At 44.1% G+C, this 20,462-nt stretch overlaps 1 protein-coding gene across 3 annotated transcripts in view; it reads left to right on the top strand.

Annotated features, from left to right (window-relative positions):
• LOC115101912 (agrin-like) overlaps nucleotides 1-20,203 on the top strand; it is a 492,981-nt gene extending 472,778 nt beyond the window's left edge. For 2 of the 3 annotated variants that reach the window (XM_065005556.1, XM_065005558.1), the window contains 3 exons: nucleotides 12,698-12,922; nucleotides 13,648-13,751; nucleotides 17,665-20,203. In XM_065005556.1, the coding sequence (XP_064861628.1) occupies nucleotides 12,698-12,922; nucleotides 13,648-13,751; nucleotides 17,665-17,834 (499 nt within the window). In that variant the 3' untranslated portion in view covers nucleotides 17,835-20,203. The remainder of the gene's footprint in view (nucleotides 1-12,697; nucleotides 12,923-13,647; nucleotides 13,752-17,664) is intronic. The other variant, XM_065005557.1, reaches the window with a different exon arrangement.
• The last annotated feature ends 259 nt before the right edge of the window (nucleotides 20,204-20,462 follow it).

Here is a 20,462-nt window from a genome sequence, read left to right as displayed (position 1 = left end):
AGTATTGTGTTGAGGCACAGATCTGGGGAAGGGGAACAACAAAATGTCTGCAGCATTGAAGGTCCCCTAGAACACAGTGGCCTCCATCATTCTTAAATGGGACAAGTTTGGAACCACTAAGACTCTTCGTAGAGCTGGCCGCCGTCCGGCGAAACTGAGCAATCGGGGGAGAATGGCCTTGGTCAGGGAGGTGACCAAGTAACCAATGGTCACTCTGACAGAGCATTAGAGTTCCTCTTTGGAGATGGGAGAACCTTCCAGAAGGACAACCATCTATGCAGCACTCCACCAATCAGGCCTTTATGTTAGAGTGGCCAAATGAAATGAAATCCACTCCTCAGTAAAAGGCACATGACAGTCGCTTGAAGTTTGCCAAAAAAGCACCTAAAGGTGTCACGGTTCATGAATCCACTGCCTCCTTTTCCTTCTCTCTCTCTCTCTCTCTCTCTCTCTCTCTCTCTCTCTCTCCCGTGTTTGTGTGGGCGTGGTTCCCAATCTCGGCCTGATTGTCTGCGCCAGCTGGAATCACTTATCTTCCCTTTATATGTTCTGTAACCAGTGTTTCTTGTTGTCAGATCGTTGTTACTTCCCTGAGGTTGTGTCGTGTGTCCGTGCTCATCTCTCGCCGCCCTTGTGTGGATTATCTGCTGTGCTCCTTCCTACCCATCCGGACACTCTCCCCTGGGTTTCTCAGCACGCTCACATAGGAGGATGCGCCCTAGTCCCTGGGTCGGATTCCGTCTGAGGACAGTCTGTCTGTCCTGTTGCTGCTGTAACCTGTATTCATTAAACCATCGTTGCTTGCATCTTGCATCCGCCTCTGTATTGTTACAAAAGGACTCTCAGACCATGAGAAACAAGATTCTCTGGTCTGATGAAACCAAGATTGAACTCTTTGGCCTGAATGTCAAGTGTCACGTCTGGAGGACACCTGGCACCATCCCAAAGGCGAAGCAAGGTGTTGGCAGCGTCATGCTGTGGGGATGTTTTTCAGCAGCAGGGACTGGGAGACCAGTCAGGGTTGAGTACAGAGAGATCAGAGAGATCCTTGATGAAAATCTGCTCTAGAGCGTTCACCTTCCAACAGGACAACGACCCTAAGCACACAGCCAAAGACAATACAGGAGTGGCTTCGGGACAAGTCTCTGAATGTCCTTGAGTGGTTCAGCCAGAGGCCGAACTTGATCCCGATCGAACATCTCTGGAGAGACCTCCAAATTGCTGTGCAGCAATGCTCCCCATCCAACCTGACAGCTTGAGAGGATCTTCAGAGAAGAATGGGAGAAACATACCCAAGAAGTCTGAAATCGCAAAGTACTGAGTAAAGTACAATAATTTCTAAAAAAACTGTTTTTGCTTTGTTATTATAGGGTATTGTGTGTAAATTGATGAGGGGGATAACACAATTTAATTACGTTTAGAATAAGGCTGTAACATACAGTTTAATTCGGAAGTTTACATATACCTTAGCCAAATACATTTAAACTCAGTTTTTCACAATTCCTGACATTTAATCCTAGTAAAAATTCCCTGTCTTTGGTCAGTTAGGATCACCACTTTATTTTAAGAATATGAAATGTCAGAATAATAGTAGAGAGAATGATTTATTTCAGATTTTATTTCTTTCATCACTTTCCCAGTGAGTCAGAAGTTTACTTACACTCAATTAGTATTTGGTAGCATTGTCTTTAAATTGTTTAACCTGGGTCAAACATTTCGGGTAGCCTTCCACAAGCTTCCCAGAATAAGTTGGGTGAATTTGGGCCCATTCCTCCTGACAGAGCTGGTGTAACTAAGTCAGGTTTGTAGGCCTCCTTGCTCGCACATGCTTTTCCACTTCTGCCCATAAATTTTCTATAGGATTGAGGTCAGGGCTTCATGATGGCCACTCCAATACCTTGACTTTGTTGTCCTTAAGACATTTTGCCACAACTTTGGAAGTATGCCTAGGGTCATTGTCCATTTGGAAGACCCATTTGCGACCGAGCTTTAACTTCCTGATGTCTTGATGTTGCTCCAATATATCCACATAATTTTCCTAAATTAGGATGCCATCTATTTTGTGAAGTGCCCCAGTCCCTCCTACAGCAAAACACCCCCACAACATGATGATACCACCCCCGTACTTCACGGTTGGGATGGTGTTCTTCAGCTTGCAAGCCTCCCTCTTTTTCCCTCCAAACATAACGATGGTCGTTATGGCCAAACAGTTCTATTTCTGTTTCATGAGACCAGAGGACAGTTTTCCAAAAAGTACAATCTTTGTCCCCATGTGCAGTTGCAAACCATAGTCTGGCTTTTTTTTATGGCGGTTTTGGAGCAGCGGCTTCTTCCTTGCTGAGCAGTCTTTCAGGTTATGTGGATATAGGACTCGTTTTACTGTGGAAAAATACTTTTGTACCTGTTTCCTCCAGCATCTTCACAAGGTCTTTTGCTGCTGTTCTGGGATTGATTTGCACTTTTCACACCAAAATACATTCATCTCTAGGAGACAGAATGTGTCTCCTTCCTGAGCGGTATGACGGCTGTGTGGTCCCATGGTGTTTAAACTTGCGTACTATTGTTTGTACAGATGAACGTGGTACCTTCAGGCGTTTGAAAATTGCTCCCAAGGATGAACCAGACTTGTGGAGTTCTACAATTTTTTTTCTGAGGTCTTGACTGGTTTCTTTAGGTTTTCCCATGATGTCAAGCAAAGAGGCATTGAGTTTGAAGGTAGGCCTTGAAATACATTCACAGGTACACCTCCAATTGACTCAAATTATGTCAATTAGCCTGTCAGAAGCTTCTAAAGCTATTACATAATTTTCTGGAGCTGTTTAAAGACACAGCTGTTTAAAGGCACAGTCAACTTAGTGTATGTACATTTCTTACCCACTGGAATTGTGATACAGTGAGTTATAAGAGAAATAATCTGTCTGTAAACAATTATTGGGAAAATTACTTGTGTCATGCACAAAGTAGATGTCCTAACCGACAAACTATAGTTTGTTAACAAGAAATTTGTGGAGTGGTTGAAAAATTAGTTTTAATGACTCCAACCTAAGTGTATGTAAACTTCTGACTTCAACTGTAACAAGATGTTGAATAAGTCAAGGGGTCTGAATAGTTTCCGAATGCACTGTATAATGGGCTGTTTTTGGATTGCGTGAACAACAACACTAATCGTGTGATGGTGGGGATGCAGGGTTGTGTTCCAAACAAGTGTGCTTGCTCTAATTCCTCAACCGCACAGCTAGGAGAGCTCAAAAAATCACCTTATTGTTGAGGACTCTTCTTTGAGTCATAAAAGTGCATTGAAATGACTTAGGAGCTGAGGACACTTAGAGAAATGTGTGGCTACTTGGAGACACCAGTTAGCTCTCTCAGTCAAACCCTTGTAATTTGTTTTTGTCTTATGTTGCACCTTCCCAACATTTACCATTAATATTCTTATCGTATATACTTACTTATACTGAATGTATCCAGAGTATTTTCTGATTTCGTTGTCAACAAATGACATGATAAGAACAGTAAATGTAAAAGGCACATAAAATCAACTGTGTAATGTTTGGATTCAGTCTTGTGTCAGGGGGATTGTTGTGTCAACTTTGGTCTAATAATATTTCCATAATCTCCAAACTGTACCATGTTTATGCATCTGCTTTTCATATTTCTTTTGTAAGAAACATGTCAATTTAGCCATGTCTATATAGGCCAATTCCCACGAGTGTAAAGGCTTAACTGCAAGGTAGTGGACCAAGATATTCCCCCTTCCTCAGTCTTGCTGCATCAGTTATTTTACTGCCTCCTCCAGGGCAACACTTAGATCTTACTTTGTTAGTTTCCTTTTTGCTGGCATTAGCTTGGTAAGTAACTTCTTAAAAGATTTGATTTGATCAAAAAAAACTAATCGGGAAGTTGGTTTTAGGTTGAATTATGCCGAGCTTATTCACCAGAGAATTCGATATCCACATTTAAGCCCCTGTCATTCACACTTAGTTCAATCTCTAACTGCAATTATGAATATTTATCAAGTTGGATGCTGAGAAAAAGGAAGGCTGACATGTTAAGGAGTTGTCTCATGTTTTTAAAATGATTTTCAAGAATGTAACGGCTGTCGTCAGAATGAGACCAAAGCGCAGCGTGGAAAGTGTTCAAAAAACACTGTGATGACAAAATGACAAAAGGTGAAAACGAAAGCGCACAGTTCTGTCAGGAAAAAACAGAAAATAACATCCCACCCGAAACCCAAACGGAAAATGACAACTTATATATGAAAATGACATGAAAATGATATGAAAATGACAACTTATATATGATCCCCAATCAGAGACAACGATAGATAGCTGCCTCTGATTGGGAACCACACTAACATAGAAATAAGGAAACTAGAATGCCCACCCTAGTCACACCCTGACCTAACCAAAATAGAAAATAAAAACCTCTCTATGGCCAGGGCGTGACAAAGAAAGACTTCAAATCGAGACGTCTTTGAGACCAGCCCTAACAATGTGGCAGCTGGTATCAACATCCGTTAGGACAGCATTTCCCAAATTACAATGATCAAAGCTTTATGATTATTTGAATCAGCTTTGTAGTGCTATGCTAAAAACTAGACGTGCACCTCTTGGAGTTTGGCCAACCCTGCGTTAGAGTGATAATCATGGTCCTTCGAGCCGGACTGGCCAGAGGAGCTTTAATAGTTGTCACTTCCTGTAAGAGAGAGGGGCGCGATTATGGTCCAAACCAGAGCCAGCCCAATCTCTCCGAGCGAGTGTCATCGATTCAACATGATCTGGTGTTTAACAGAGATTCATAAATTGATCAATTAATTCCTCAGAGGAATGTTATAGCAATGTTATTACAACACACAGACCAGCGCTGTATCACCCTGGGCTAATGATGCTGTTACTATTTACTGCAGCCTAGATCGGTCTTCATTCCTCTTCTGAAAGCTTGGGTCAATTTCCTCACGCCCCAATATTGGAGCAACCAAATCATATAGGGCCCTGTCTCTGTCTCTCCCCATTTTTGTCGATTTCCCCATTTTTCTCATTTGGTGCTTCCTTCTCTCAAGGAAGTTGATAATAGCCACTACACACACACACACACACACACACATACACACACGCACACACACACACACACACACACACAGCACTGTCATCAGACTAGTAGTGGAAAATGTTATTATCCCCAAAAGAAAAATGGTTTGGCAAATTAATCATAAAATCATGACATTGTTGCCCAGCCCTCCCCTTAAGAGTCCCAGTGGTGGTGTGGTTGTGCTTTACTGCTCCTGGACCAGGGCTACAGTGTCTCTGATCAAATCAAATTGTATTGGTCGCATACACAAGCGAAATGCTTGTGTTCCTAGCTCCAACAGTTCAGCAGTATCTAACAATACACAACAGTACACAGAAATCAAAAATAATATAATTAAGAAGCAGAAATATTTGGACAAGCATTGTCCGAGTCAGGAGTATATAAAAACAAAAATATCACATCTCCAGAATTCCACTTTTCCTGGCACCACTCCACCAGGGCCAGCTCCTCCCTGTAGGCCATCTTGTCGTTGTTGGCAATCAGGCCTACCACTTTTGTGTCACCTGCAAACTTGATTGTTGAGTTGCAGGCGTGCGTGGCCACGCAGTCATGGGTAAACGAGGGAAGTACAGAACGAGGCTGAGGACGCACCTTTGTGGGGCCCTGTGTTGAGGTTCAGTGTAGTGGAGGCGTTGCTGCCTACCTTCACCACCTGGGGGGGGGGCAGCCTGTCAGGAAGTCCAGGATCCAGTTCCACAGGGCGGGGTTCAGACCCAGGACCCCAAGCTTAATGATGAGCTCGGAGGATACTATGGTGTTGAAGGCTGAGCTGTAGTCAATGATCAGTATTCTTACATACATTAGGTAAGATGGGATAGGGCAGTGTGTAGTGCGATGGCATCATCCGTGAATCTATTGGGGCAGTATGTAAATTGTAGTGGGCCTCGGCTGTCGGTGAAGGTGACATGATCCTTAACCTCATAGTCCGCCCCATCCCGCATGCGGTATCGTTACTACAGCCTCAAGCTCATTACCATAACGCAACGTTAGCGATTTCTAAAAATCGCAAATGAAATGAAATAAATATGCCTGCTCTCAAGCTTATCCTTTTCTTAACAATCCTGTCGTCTCAGATTTTCAAAATATGCTTTAGAACCAGAGAAAATCAATAATTTGTGTAAGAGTGGTGATAGCTAGCTTAGCATTTAGCGTTAGCATTTAGCACGCAACATATTCACAAAAACCAGCCAAGGAATCAAATAAAATAATTTACCTTTGAAGAACTTCAGATGTTTCAATGAGGAGACTCTCAGTTACATAGCAGATGTCCAGTTTTTCCTGAAAGATTCTTGTGTAGGACACATCGTTCCCTTTTGTTACTATGCATTTGGCTACCGAAACTAACCGAAAATTCAGTCACCTACACGTCGAACTTTTTCCGAATTAACTCCATAATATCGACTGAAACATGGAAAACGTTGTTTGAATCAATCCTGAAGGTGGTTTCTCATATATCTCTCCATTGAAAGCACCGTCCTTGAAGCCTGCTTTGTTGTCTGATTCGAATGGAAAAACACTGGGAGCTGACTTTTGCGCACCAAATGCCACGCAGACACCAAGCGGGACACTTGGCAATTGTAGTCTCTTATGGTCAATCTTCCAATGATATGCCTACAAATACGTCACAATGCTGCAGAGACCTTGGGGAAACAAGATAAAGTGTCCGTTGATTCCTGTCGCATTCACAGCCATATAAGGCGATCATGGAAAACGTAGCCTCAAAAATCCTGTTCATTTCCTGGTCGGTCATACATCTTGGTTTTGCCCGAAGCATTTGTTCTAAGCGACTCACAGTGAAAATCTTTGCAGTTCTGGAAACGTAAGACTCTTTCCAAAACTATCAATTCCAAGCATATTCGAGCATCTTTTCGTGACAAAATATTGCGCTTAAAACGGGCACGTCTTTTTATCCAAAAATGAAATACTGCCCCTAGAGTACTAACAGGTTAACTAGTCTCTCAAAGCACTTACATTTACATTTAAGTCATTTAGCAGACGCTCTTATCCAGAGCGACTTACAAATTGGTGCATTCACCTTATGACATCCAGTGGAACAGTAGTGCATCTAAATCTTTTAAGGGGGTGAGAGGGATTACTTTATCCTATCCTAGGTATTCCTTAAAGAGGTGGGGTTTCAGGTGTCTCCGGAAGGTGGTGATTGACTCCGCTGTCCTGGCGTCGTGAGGGAGTTTGTTCCACCATTGGGGGGCCAGAGCAGCGAACAGTTTTGACTGGGCTGAGCGGGAACTGTACTTCCTCAGTGGTAGGGAGGCGAGCAGGCCAGAGGTGGATGAACGCAGTGCCCTTGTTTGGGTGTAGGGCCTGATCAGAGCCTGGAGGTACTGGGGTGCCGTTCCACTCACAGCTCCGTAGGCAAGCACCATGGTCTTGTAGCGGATGCGAGCTTCAACTGGAAGCCAGTGGAGAGAGCGGAGGAGCGGGGTGACGTGAGAGAACTTGGGAAGGTTGAACACCAGATGGGCTGCGGCGTTCTGGATGAGTTGTAGGGGTTTAATGGCACAGGCAGGGAGCCCAGCCAACAGCGAGTTGCAGTAATCCAGACGGGAGATGACAAGTGCCTGGATTAGGACCTGCGCCGCTTCCTGTGTGAGGCAGGGTCGTACTCTGCGGATGTTGTAGAGCATGAACCTACAGGAACGGGCCACCGCCTTGATGTTAGTTGAGAACGACAGGGTGTTGTTCAGGATCACACCAAGGTTCTTAGCGCTCTGGGAGGAGGACACAATGGAGTTGTCAACCGTGATGGCGAGATCATGGAACGGGCAGTCCTTCCCCGGGAGGAAGAGCAGCTTGCCGAGGTTCAGCTTGAGGTGGTGATCCGTCATCCACACTGATATGTCTGCCAGACATGCAGAGATGCGATTCGCCACCTGGTCATCAGAAGGGGGAAAGGAGAAGATTAATTGTGTGTCGTCTGCATAGCAATGATAGGAGAGACCATGTGAGGTTATGACAGAGCCAAGTGACTTGGTGTATAGCGAGAATAGGAGAGGGCCTAGAACAGATCCCTGGGGGACACCAGTGGTGAGAGCACGTGGTGTGGAGACGGATTCTCGCCACGCCACCTGGTAGGAGCGACCCGTCAGGTAGGACGCAATCCAAGCGTGGGCCGCGCTGGAGATGCCCAACTCGGAGAAGGTGGAGAGGAGGATCTGATGGTTCACAGTATCGAAGGCAGCCGATAGGTCTAGAAGGATGAGAGCAGAGGAGAGAGAGTTAGCTTTAGCAGTGCGGAGCGCCTCCGTGATACAGAGAAGAGCAGTCTCAGTTGAATGACTAGTCTTGAAACCTGACTGATATGGATCAAGAAGGTCATTCTGAGAGAGATAGCGGGAGAGCTGGCCAAGGACGGCACGTTCAAGAGTTTTGGAGAGAAAAGAAAGAAGGGATACTGGTCTGTAGTTGTTGACATCGGAGGGATCGAGTGTAGGTTTTTTCAGAAGGGGTGCAACTCTCGCTCTCTTGAAGACGGAAGGGACGTAGCCAGCAGTCAGGGATGAGTTGATGAGCGATGTGAGGTAAGGGAGAAGGTCTCCGGAAATGGTCTGGAGAAGAGAGGAGGGGATAGGGTCAAGCGGGCAGGTTGTTGGGCGGCCGGCCATCACAAGACGCGAGATTTCATCACTTCATGATGACGGAAGTGTGCTACGGGGCGATAGTCATTTAGTTCAGTTACCTTAGCTTTCTTGGGAACAGATACAATGGTGGACATCTTGATGCATGTGGGGACAGCAGACTGAGATAGGAAGAGATTGAATATGTCCATAAACACTCCAGCTAGCAGGTCTGCGCCTGCTCCGAGGATGCTGCTCGGGATGCCATCTGGGCCGGCAGCCTTTCAAGGGTTAACATGCTGTCCGCGATGTGGCTGGTTTTCTCTTTATAATCTGTGATTTTCTGGAGTCCCTGCCACATACATCTTGTGTCTGAGCCGTTGAATTGCAACTCCACTTCGTCTCTGTACTGACGTCCTGCCTGTTTGATTGCCTTACGGAGGGCATAACTGGACTGTTTATACCCTACCATATTCCCAGTCCACCTTGCTGTGGTTATATGCAGTGATCACAGTGGGAACAACATCCCCTATACACTTCTTTATTAACTCAGTCACCTTGTCAGTGTACACGTCAATGTTATTCTAGAAGCAACCCGGAACATGTCCCAGTCCGCGTGATCAAAACAGTCTTGATCAGACCAGCATTGAATAAACCTTAGCACAGGTATTTCCTGTTTGAGTTTCTGTTTATAGGGAGGCAGGAGCGAAAGGGAGTTGCCGAAGGGAGGTGAGGGGAGAGCCTTGTAGCTATCCTGGAAGGGAGAGGATTTCTGCAGGCAATGTGTTGGTAGAACTTCAGTAGTGTTTTCCTCAGATTTGCTTTATTCAAATTCCCAGCTACAATAAATGTCCCCCAGGTTATGCAGTTTCCAGTTTGCACATGGTCCAGTGTAGTTCTTTGAGAGCTGTCATGTATCAGCTAGACGGGGAATATACACGGCTGTGACGATAACCAAAGAAAATTCTAAGGAGGTAATGCGGTCGGCATTGATTGTGAGGTATTGCATTGATTGTGAGGTATTCTAGGTCGGGTGAACAAAAGGACTTGAGTTCCTGTACGTTCCCACAATCACACCATGAGTAGTTAATCATGAAACATACACCTCCGCCTTTCTTCTTTCCAGAGATTTCTCCATCAGCACAATGTACTGAGAACCCAGCTGGCTGTATGGATGGGAACAGAATATCCAGAGAGAGCCATGATTCTGTGATCACGGCTCCAGAGCCAAACTCATAAAATGTGTTCTATTTCCTGTGTTCATACTACCTAGAATGTAGTAATGCATTGGCTAGTATCCTAGTATGGACCATGGAAGGTAGCTAGACATGTTTTCCCATCTCTCGGGCAACAACTTACTCTGTTCAACACATCTCCCTGATCACTGAGGCTCTTGTCTATGCTGGCGATGCTATATAGTACATCACCCTGTAAGGTTCCTTGTGGGTCCTCCTTCCACCTCCCTCCGTCCGCTTATTGCACACCCTTCCATTCTCTCCCCTGCTCCCTTAAAGTCCAGAGTCACTGGAGAACCCGTCGGAACAGAGGTGAGTGTCCTGGAGCCTGTAGCCAGCGCTGTCCAACCAATCGCTAGCATGCTGCCTCCCCACCCTTCTGCATCCCACCCCGACACAACCCCCCTCAGGTCGGCAGCCTAACTTGTCACTACTCAAGGCACAGAAAGTGCCCCATAGAAACAGTATTGGAGAACCACAGTTCAATACTCTCGGCCCCATTTAGAGAAGTATAATAGGGCCACACTACTCTGTACATTGGGCCCCATAGAGAAATTATTGGAGGGCCAGACTTCTCTATACTTCTCTATATACTGGGCCACGTATAGAGACAGTATTATATTTTAATTTGTTTATCTGGATCCCCATAAGCTGTTGCAATCGCACCCGGGTCTATTAAGACAGCAGAGCTCAGTCCCCAATCATATCCAGTTTAGCAATGTTCTGTTTACTTCTCCCACCTAAAGGCAATGGGGTGCACAGCCCTTTTTCAGACTTATTCAAAAAGGAATAAAAGAAGCATAGAAGACGCTACTCCATAATATTAATCAAATCCAGTAAGTAAACCCCAAAGTAAGACAACTTGGTTGCATATTAAATCATGTATTGTTTCACATCAAATTCTTAATTCAATTAAATTCAAACGTTGTCCCTTCTTGGAAATGTATTATGCAACCAGGAGTCCGAAACATAATTAAGACTAGTCAGTATAGTATAAATACAGTATAATATATCCTTAGTCTGAGGACCTTCTTCTTTCTGAAAATCCATCCTGTTGAGGATTTATTCAACCTCATACCCAGGCTGTTGAGGATTTATTGAGCCTCCTACCAAGGCTGTTGAGGATTTATTGAACCTCATACCCAGGCTGTTGAGGATTTATTGAACCTCCTACCCAGGCTGTTGAGGATTTATTGAACCTCCTACCCAGGCTGTTGAGGATTTATTGAACCTCCTACCCAGGCTGTTGAGGATTTATTGAACCTCATACCCAGGCTGTTGAGGATTTATTGAACCTCCTACCCAGGCTGTTGAGGATTTATTGAACCTCCTACCCAGGCTGTTGAGGATTTATTGAACCTCCTACCCAGGCTGTTGAAGATTTATTGAACCTCCTACCCAGGCAAGGGGAAAGGAGTCCAAATATTGTATGTGTTTTGCTACTGACCGTTTATCTAAAGGATTTCTATGACTCTAAATTCATTAGTCATTCTGTTTTGTGCATTTGTGCTTGAGTGAATTTAAATGGTGTATTTTAGAAAGATTAGTTATGCTTTGGAAATCTCAAATCCAAATGTAGAAACGTTGCACTCCTTCCTCTCTGCTGGGTCGAATACTAAACATCCGTCAAGTTCGGTTGGCCATACCTGAACAGAAACTAAATGAAATAATTATTCCGTTTAAACAATCCGTCCAGTCTCTTCACCACCGTTAGCTCATTAGCAGTAGCACCACTTTTGGCCGGCCCAATGAGAGGATCAAATCAAACTTTATTCAAGGGTCATTTTCTCTTTTCTTCCTTTTCTCCTGTCCTCCTGCCCTTTGTGGATAACCCCCTGTGCTCCCATAAGACTGTCTGTTTGCTGAGCAGACTCGTGTCGTGTACATGTCATGTCTGTCTTGTGATCTGGGTGTTGTGTTGTATGCTCTCTGTTCTGTGTTGTGTTGTGTGCTCTCTGTTCTGTGTTGTGTGCTCTCTGTTCTGTGTTGTGTTGTGTGCTCTCTGTTCTGTGTTGTGTTGTGTGCTCTCTGTTCTGTGTTGTGTGCTCTCTGTTCTGTGTTGTGTGCTCTCTGTTCTGTGTTGTGTTGTGTGCTCTCTGTTCTGTGTTGTGTGCTCTCTGTTCTGTGTTGTGTGCTCTCTGTTCTATGTGCTTTGCCTGTTTGTCAAAAAAAAGAAATTACGATATTTTTCAAAAAGTTGTTGTACCTTGTCGACTTCACAGCGATAACGATTAGTGACACACACACCACAAACACATAGGCATGATTCTCTTGATATCCATCTCTTGAAGGAAACTATGGAGAATAAAGGAGCTGTTTAAAACTAGCTTCCTTTCTGGAGTCTTTTTGTTTGACGTCTGTACCAAATGGAGCTGTGTGCATGTGTGCGTACATGGATGTGTGTATGTATGCCTTTGTGTGTAGTGGGGCGTGTGTGTGCGCGTGTGTGTGCGTTCGTATGCAAACCACCTCACCAGCTAGGCTCTGAGCAGCAGCCCACTCACAGAGTAGAGACAGCTGTGGCAGTGACATGCAGCGCTCCCCATAGGAAGGCCCAGGATGTCCCAGTCTCCACCCCTCTCCCCAGCTCCCTGACTCCCCCGTCCAGAGACTGAGATCAAACAACACCGAACCCCCCCCCCCAGCATCCTGCCTCAGTCCTCCGCCTCAACCACCACCACGAGAGAGAGAGAGAGAGAGAGAGAGAGAGAGAGAGAGAGAGAGAGATTCACAATCACCTCGCTTACTCTGCTCTCCAATAATATAAGTCATTCTAAAGCTCCTCTCCCTGCCCTGCAGTGAGAAGGCCCTGCAAGTGAACAAATTTGAGCTGAGCATCAAGACGGAGGCCACACAGGGCCTGGTGCTGTGGAGCGGCAAGGGCGTGGAGCGCTCTGACTATATCGCCCTGGCCATTGTGGATGGCCGCGTGCAGATGACCTATGACCTGGGCTCCAAGCCTGTGGTGCTTCGCTCGACGGTGCGCGTCAACACTAACAGTTGGATCTGCGTCAAGGCCAGCAGGTAAGGCGACGGCTAACGGGACATTAAACAGGATAGCTTGTATTTGTGATTTTGCTTTAGCGTAAATCCTAACTTCAATTTGACTAACTTTGACTTGGGTGGAAGTTAGGATTTAGCCCTAAGTGAATATTTATATTAGTGATAGAAAATGACCGAACAGTGGAAGTCATGAAATGTTCATCGTAGTGTTCATCATACAGAGTGTGTGGTTTTCATATTTGCCTTCAATTTCACTCAGCTTGTAAGCAAACTGAAAATCTAGCTTTGGGTTAGCTTCCATGCCACAGCATTTAAATGTGGGGTTATGAATGTTATCTCAACCCATTCTGACATATCGCATACTCCAAACCCGCATCATCCTAGCACATAGTGAAGACTTGATACCTTTAAATCCATGGAGGTTGGTCTCATTTCAGCTCCGTGGGAATGACAGCGATGCCTCCAACACACTGTTGGGTGACTGTCTGCGTCTGAAATGGCACCCTATTCCCTATACAGTGGACTACTTTTGATGATTGCTCGTACAGGCTCTGGACAAACGTGGTGCAAAATATAGGGAATAGGGTGCCATTTCGGATGCACTCACTCTCTCCCCCTTCGCTCAATCACCTGCTAAGCACATAGCCATCTGACTTGATTTTTACTACAAGCCAGTAAACAACTCCCCCTTTCTCTCCCTATCTCCCACCTCTCCCTCTACCTTCCCCTTTATGCCCCCCTCTCAGAGCACGTAGGGACGGATCTCTCCAGGTGGGCAACGAGACAGCAGTCACGGGATCGTCGCCCCTGACAGCCACTCAGCTGGACACAGACGGAGCTCTCTGGTTGGGTAGGTGGACTAATAAGCCCGCAACAGGTCTTAGGTTTAACACACAGTGAAACAGACACACAGAGGCAGACACAGGTGTACAAACATACACACACCCAGATGGGAATGCACACACCCAGATGGGAATGCACACACCCAGATGGGAATGCACACACCCAGATGGGAATGCACACACCCAGATGGGAATGCACACATGCAGACACACGACAGACAGACAAATCAAATAAATGTTTATTTGTCACATGCGCCCTTAACCAACAATGCAGTTTTAAGGAAACAAAGTGAAGTAAAAAATAGATACAGTTGAAGTTGGAAGTTTACATACACTTAGGTTGGAGTCATTAAAACTAGTTTTTCAACCATTCCACAAATGTCTTGTTAACAAACTATAGTTGTGGCAAGTCGGTTAGGACACCTACTTTGTGCATGACATAAGTAATTTTCCCAACAACTGTTTACAGACAGATTATTTCACTTATAATTCACTGTATCACAATTCCAGTGAGTCAGAAGTTTACATACACTAAGTTGACTGTGCCTTTAAACAGCTTGGAAAATTCCAGAAGCTTAAATTTTTTTTAGAAGCTTCTGATAGGCTAATTGACACCATTTGAGTCAATTGGAGGTGTACATGTGAATGTATTTCACAGCCTACCTTCAAACTGAGTGCCTCTTTGCTTGACATCATGGGAAAATCAAAAGAAATCAGCCAAGACCTCCACGAGTAGAACTCCACGAGTCTGGTTCATCCTTGGGAGCAATTTCCAAAGGCCTGAAGGTACCACGTTCATCTGTACAAACAATAGTATGCAAGTATAAACACCATGGGACCAAACAGCCATCATACCACTCAGGAAGGAGACACGTTCTGTCTCCTAGAGATTAACTTACTTTGGTGCGAAAAATGTGAATCAATCACAGAACAGCAAAGGACCTTGTGAAGATGCTGGAGGAAACGGGTACAAAAGTATCTATATCCACAGTAAAACGAGTCCTATACCGACATAACCTGAAAGGCCGCTCAGCAAGGAAGAAGCCACTGCTCCAAAACTGCCATAAAAAAGCCAGACTACGGTTTGCAACTGCATATCGGGACAAAGATAGTACTTTTTGGAGAAATGTCCTCTGGTCTGATGAAACGAAAATAGAACTGTTTGGCCATAATGACCATTGCTATTTTTGGAGGGAAAAGGAGGAGGCTTGCAAGTTGAAGAACACCATCCTAACCATGAAGCACAGGGGTGGCAGCATCATGTTGTGGGGGTGCTTTGCTGCAGGAGGGACTGGTGCACTTCACAAAATAATGAAGAAGGGAAATGATGTGGATATATTGAAGCAACATCTCAAGACATCAGTCAGGAAGTTAAAGCTTGGTTGCAAATGGGTCTTCCAAATGGACAATGACCCCAAGCATACTTCCAAAGTTGTGGCAAAATAGCTGAAGGACAACAGAATCAAGGTATTGGAGTGGCCATCACAAAGCCCTGACCTCAATCCTATAGAACATTTGTGAGCAGAACTGAAAGAGTGTGCGAGCAAGGAGGCCTACAAACCTGCCTCAGTTCCACCAGCTCTGTCAGGAGGAATGGGCCAAAATTCATCCACATTACTGTGGGAAGCTTGTGGAAGGCTACGCAAAACATTTGACCCAGGTTAAACAATTTAAAGGCAATGCTACCAAATACTAATTGAGTGTATGTAAACTTCTGACCCACTGGGAATGTGATGAAAGAAATAAAAGCTGAAATAAATCATTCTCTCTATTATTATTCTGACAATTCAGATTCTTAAAATAAAATGGGGATCCTAACTGACCTAGGACAGGGAATTTTTACTAGAATTAAATGTCAGGAATTGTGAAAAACTGAGATTAAATGTATTTGGCTAACGTGTATGTAAACTGCCGACTTCAACTGTAAAGAGAAAAATAAAATTAACAAATAATTACACAGCAGCAGTAAAATAACAATAGTGAGGCTATATACAGGGGGTACCGGTACAGAGTCAATGTGCAGGGGGCGCCGGTTAGCCGAGGTAATTGAGGTAATATGTACATGTAGGTAGAGTTAAAGTGACTTTGCATAGATAATAAACACAGAGTAGCAGCATAAAAGAGAGGGGGCAATGCAAATCGTCTGGGAAGTCCTTTGATTCGCTGTTCAGGAGCCTTATGGCTTTGGGGTAGAAGCTGTTGAGAAGACTTTTGGACTTAGACTCGGTGCTCTGGTACCGCTTGCCATGCAGCAGCAGAGAGAACACTCTATGACTAGAGGGCTGGAGTCTTTGAACATTTTTAGGGCCATCCTCTGACACCGCCTGGTATAGAGGTCCTGGATGGAAAGAAGCTTGGCCCCAGTGATGTACTGGGCCAATCACACTATCCTCTGTAGTGCCTTGCGGTCGGAGGCCGAGCAGTTGCCATACCAGGTGATCAGTGCTGCCACTGCCGTGTCATCGGAAAACATGATGATGGAGTTGGAGTCGTGCCTGGCCACGCAGTCATGAGTCCTCCATATACCAATCCGTCAGACACTAACATGCTGTTTCTAAAAACAACAAGTGAGTAAACGCTGATAATACTAGGTCTAACTTCCCTCTGATAGTGTAACGGACATGGACTAGTGACCGAGGTACTGTTGAGCAACACATAGGGTTAACCTGAAATTTGACACACACAGTACATTTCCATCTGTAACAATGGTAGGTGTGTGCCATGAGGAATGCGCTCACTATGCATTGCAGTGGATGTGAGAGAACTCGCTGGCATGAAAAGAATTGGTCATAAATGTAAGAGGACGGTCTGGAAAGAGTGTCCAACTCTATTCCGGTATTGATTTGAGAAGTGAAAAGCAATCTGACTAAACTCAAAAGTTTTCTTTTCTCTGGAATTTGAAACGACCAAAGAAGTCTGCCTGTTATCTTTTTGAGTTCCATTTGACCTGAACTTCGCTCAGCGAAATGGCTTTTGAAGTAGCACACGTTTGATAGATTGAATATTCTGGGGAAATGGCGCTGGTAGATTTTTTTTCTTCCTTGAAATGCATTTGGTCGTGTAAGGTGTTGGGAAGGTGTGTGTGGGTGTTTTGAGTTAGGAGAGCCAGCAGGTGGAAGGACACACATAATCCCTCTCTTTCTCACACACACACTGACACACCACACACCGCTGCGGTTCCAAACAGATGCCGAGCACACCCCACAGCTAGAATACATTATCCTTTCAGCAGGCCTCACATCAAGCAGCTCCTCGCTTTTAAATCCTTCTCTTTCACTGCTCATCATTAATTAATCTTTTACTCGCATAAAATTAGCCCTGTCGATCCCCGATTCAGAGGCACGCGATCCGATTAGAGGGGACAGAGAGAAGGGGGAAAGAGCTTGACGGAAAGCCCAACTCGGCGCAGCAGATGAAACGGGGACAAAAGCAGGAGAGGGAAGAGAAAGGAAATAAGTGGAAAATAGTGTCTTTGAGAGGGAAAGAGATATAGACAAAGAGTGTGTGAAAGTGTTTGATAGAGAATGAGAGACAGAAAACGAGAGAAATATAAATCCAGGTGAATTATCAGAAGACGGGCTCCCCTTGGAGTGAATGGAGATTTCTAGTGACTGTACTGCTCGAGCAGGCCTCCAGAAAGGACCACCTGTTTGATATGCAGTTCGTTCCTGTTCACCAGAGCGACATGTCTCTTTCTCATCATCTACTGCCAGGGTCAACATCACACAGTACTTTACAGCAGTTAGTTATCCTTTGTGGAAGGACACATTCTGCTTTGTGGGAGATGCAAGGATGTGACCTCAATCTGTGGGAGTGCTGGGTTGCATGCTTGTGTTGTATGTCTGTTCATGCACCTCAGACACTGTTCTAAATCGCCCTCTTTCTCTTCCCTTCTCTCTCTCTCTCTCGTTCTGTCTCCAGGTGGCTTGGAGGAGTTGATGGTGGCCCACAGACTGCCTAAGGCCTACAGCACGGGCTTCGTTGGCTGTGTAAAGAATGTGGTGGTGGACGGCATGGGGCTTCACCTGGTGGAGGACGCACTCAATAGCCCCAAAATATTACACTGTTCCGCCGCTGAGGACAAAAAATAGCCTGGTTAAACCACCCCCTTCATAAACTACATGTCTAATGCTGTAATTAAGTTCTATTTTTGTATAATTATCATCGCTTTTTATATTGGAAAAAAATAATACGTCGTTTAAATTTGTTTTATTTTGTTTCGTTATACTGTATGTTTTTTGTTTGTTTATCTACGCCTCCCGTTCATTTATTATCCCCCTCCTGAAAGGCCGGTGTAAATACCTTGCGTACATTTGTGTGGCGTCGCAAGACAAGCGAAAGTTGTATTAATTGTATTTGTTATTTTCAAACAAACGCGAACAAAACCTTCATATCGCTCATTGCTTGAACACTGGTGAACCACATTGGTCCTCTCTATTATTGCCTCGTCTTGGTGTCATATCAGTCACTACCACCCAACACAGCCTATAGACATAACCCTAACTCTACATACAAACATTCCCGTGTGAGGCAAATGCAGTAGACATACTGCAGATACCTGTGTCATGTTCGTTAGAGCACACTGTTACAAAATGTTTTACAACATTTTGCAACGAAAACAAGCCTGTCTTATTGGTGCCTCATGAACACAACTCTGGTTTCATAGAACCCTCTGCTTGCCCCTGATAGGACACAAGTGTATTCCATATTAGTTTCGGAAACCGCCTGAACAAACTCTTCAAAACTCCTCATACAGCGCAAATACTCTCAGTTGGCTCTGAACCAATGACTAAGTCTCATTTTTGAACAAAGACGAAGTGCCCTGCATTCCAGAACAACTTACATATCATAATTTCAAAACATCCATCAATCAAGAAATGTAATAATAATTTACATAAATAAAGGTAATAAATATAGAGTATATAAATACCTGAGACTGTGAATATGTAAGATTGGTTCTCTTCTCATGTATTGTGCTTCTCATGTATTGTGCATATTCTATTTTGCAATCAGTAAAGCTAACAATGACCACTAGTTGCATGCAGTTTCTGCGGTGTTGATTTTGTTTTGTTTTAGTTTCGCCAGATCTTTTCATTTTCTGAGGCGAACGTGTCAGAGGTCAAGTGGATTATTTTACTCTCACCTGATTTCACTGAGCTTGTAGAACTATTTCATTTGAATGGGTCCTTTTTTTATGGTGTAACTACAGAACAAGTTGTTGTTTTTACCACATCTGGCCTGATGGAGGAGCTGTAAGATAAGGCTAAATAGAGGAAGAGGAGAGATGTCATACCAGGTGGGCAATGGGACCCTTCAATGCTCAGTCATGAAATGTTCAGTCATCAATGAAATTCTTCAATCTTTCAAACTTCAGAGTAAAAAAATGTTTCTCAAATTGAAATGGAAACTGGTTTATACTCTTGCTTTAAAATAAAGGGGTCCATCTCTTGCTGTTGGAAAGGGGATAATGTGATAAGTTGGGATATTGGGCGGCAAAATTTAAAGAAAAATCGCAAACATAATTGCAATTGCAAATAAACATACTAATACATGGGTTTGTATTAAGATGAATTCTGTAACATCCAAAAACTGACATAAACCCACTCTGTTTTGATACATAAGATACTTGGCAATATTGTTCACTTCATATTTCCCCCTTCTGAAACAAAGGCGGCCATTTTGTAAATGTAGCATTGTGTAAAACTATGGAGGTTATGTTTTTAGTACTATACACTGGAACCAAGAAGTCTGACTTGTCTGTTCACTACACACAATAATTATGTTCTTATGTCAATGGGGAAGGGAAGGGAAGGGGAAGAGCATTGAAGCATATGGCTTTTGAGTCAAATCAAGGACTAGTTTCCAAAGCTAAGACCAGTAACCGTGTGTGCGTATGTATGGTCTACACCACTGCATTTCTATGTTGTATTACTGTTGAATTGGACCTATTCCAGTAGTTGTGGAATGTGTCCTGTGTTATTGACACTCAGAAGTGACACTGGCTCAAGAGTAAGACGGGCACAATCTAATGTCGGGGTAGTTGAAACTGTCTATGAATTGCCTTAAACCAGTTCCAACGGCTCACCGGTTGACAAAGTCGTTGTCCATACTGTTCTGTGCTCTTATTTTAGCCAGCATCCTAGCCTCATCAACCCCATCGTGTAAATTAATATGTAATAATTCAATTCATAATACTGCTCATACTAGTCATCGGAGAGCCTCAAAAATGTCTGCCTCTGGCTTTTACAGAAAATGTACTATTTACTGTTTGAATCTATTTTCTGTTCCTTTATGTCTTCATGTGGATTCCCCTATCGACTGGCCTCTAAACTACTGTTTGATTGAGACACTCCTGAAGGGCAGTGCACCGAGTAAGAGTGGCATGACCTGACCATTACTAACTTTATTACCTTTGTCTTTTGTTCCTACCACCATGAAATAAAATGTCAAACAGACCTGACTCTGTCGCCTGTCTCCGTGGAATCCATCTCCTTCCGTCGAAACAACATAAGGATTACTTAACGGTTTCATAAGCAATGCATAACGGCATTATAAGCACTACCTAAACATTGATCGACGCTTACTGGACACGGTATGTCAATAACATATATTTTACTTGTGCTTATTAAAGTGTTAATGACTCCTAACAAACCTTATGTAGTTACTCTGGGATGGTTGAATTATATAAATATAAATTAGGAGTTGTCTGTGCAGTATGA

The sequence above is a fragment of the Oncorhynchus nerka genome, linkage group LG20, assembly GCF_034236695.1.
Source record: "Oncorhynchus nerka isolate Pitt River linkage group LG20, Oner_Uvic_2.0, whole genome shotgun sequence".
Taxonomy (NCBI): Eukaryota; Metazoa; Chordata; class Actinopteri; order Salmoniformes; family Salmonidae; genus Oncorhynchus; species Oncorhynchus nerka.
The sequence above is the reverse complement of the archived record's forward strand: the minus strand, read 5'-3'. Positions and strand labels throughout refer to the sequence as shown.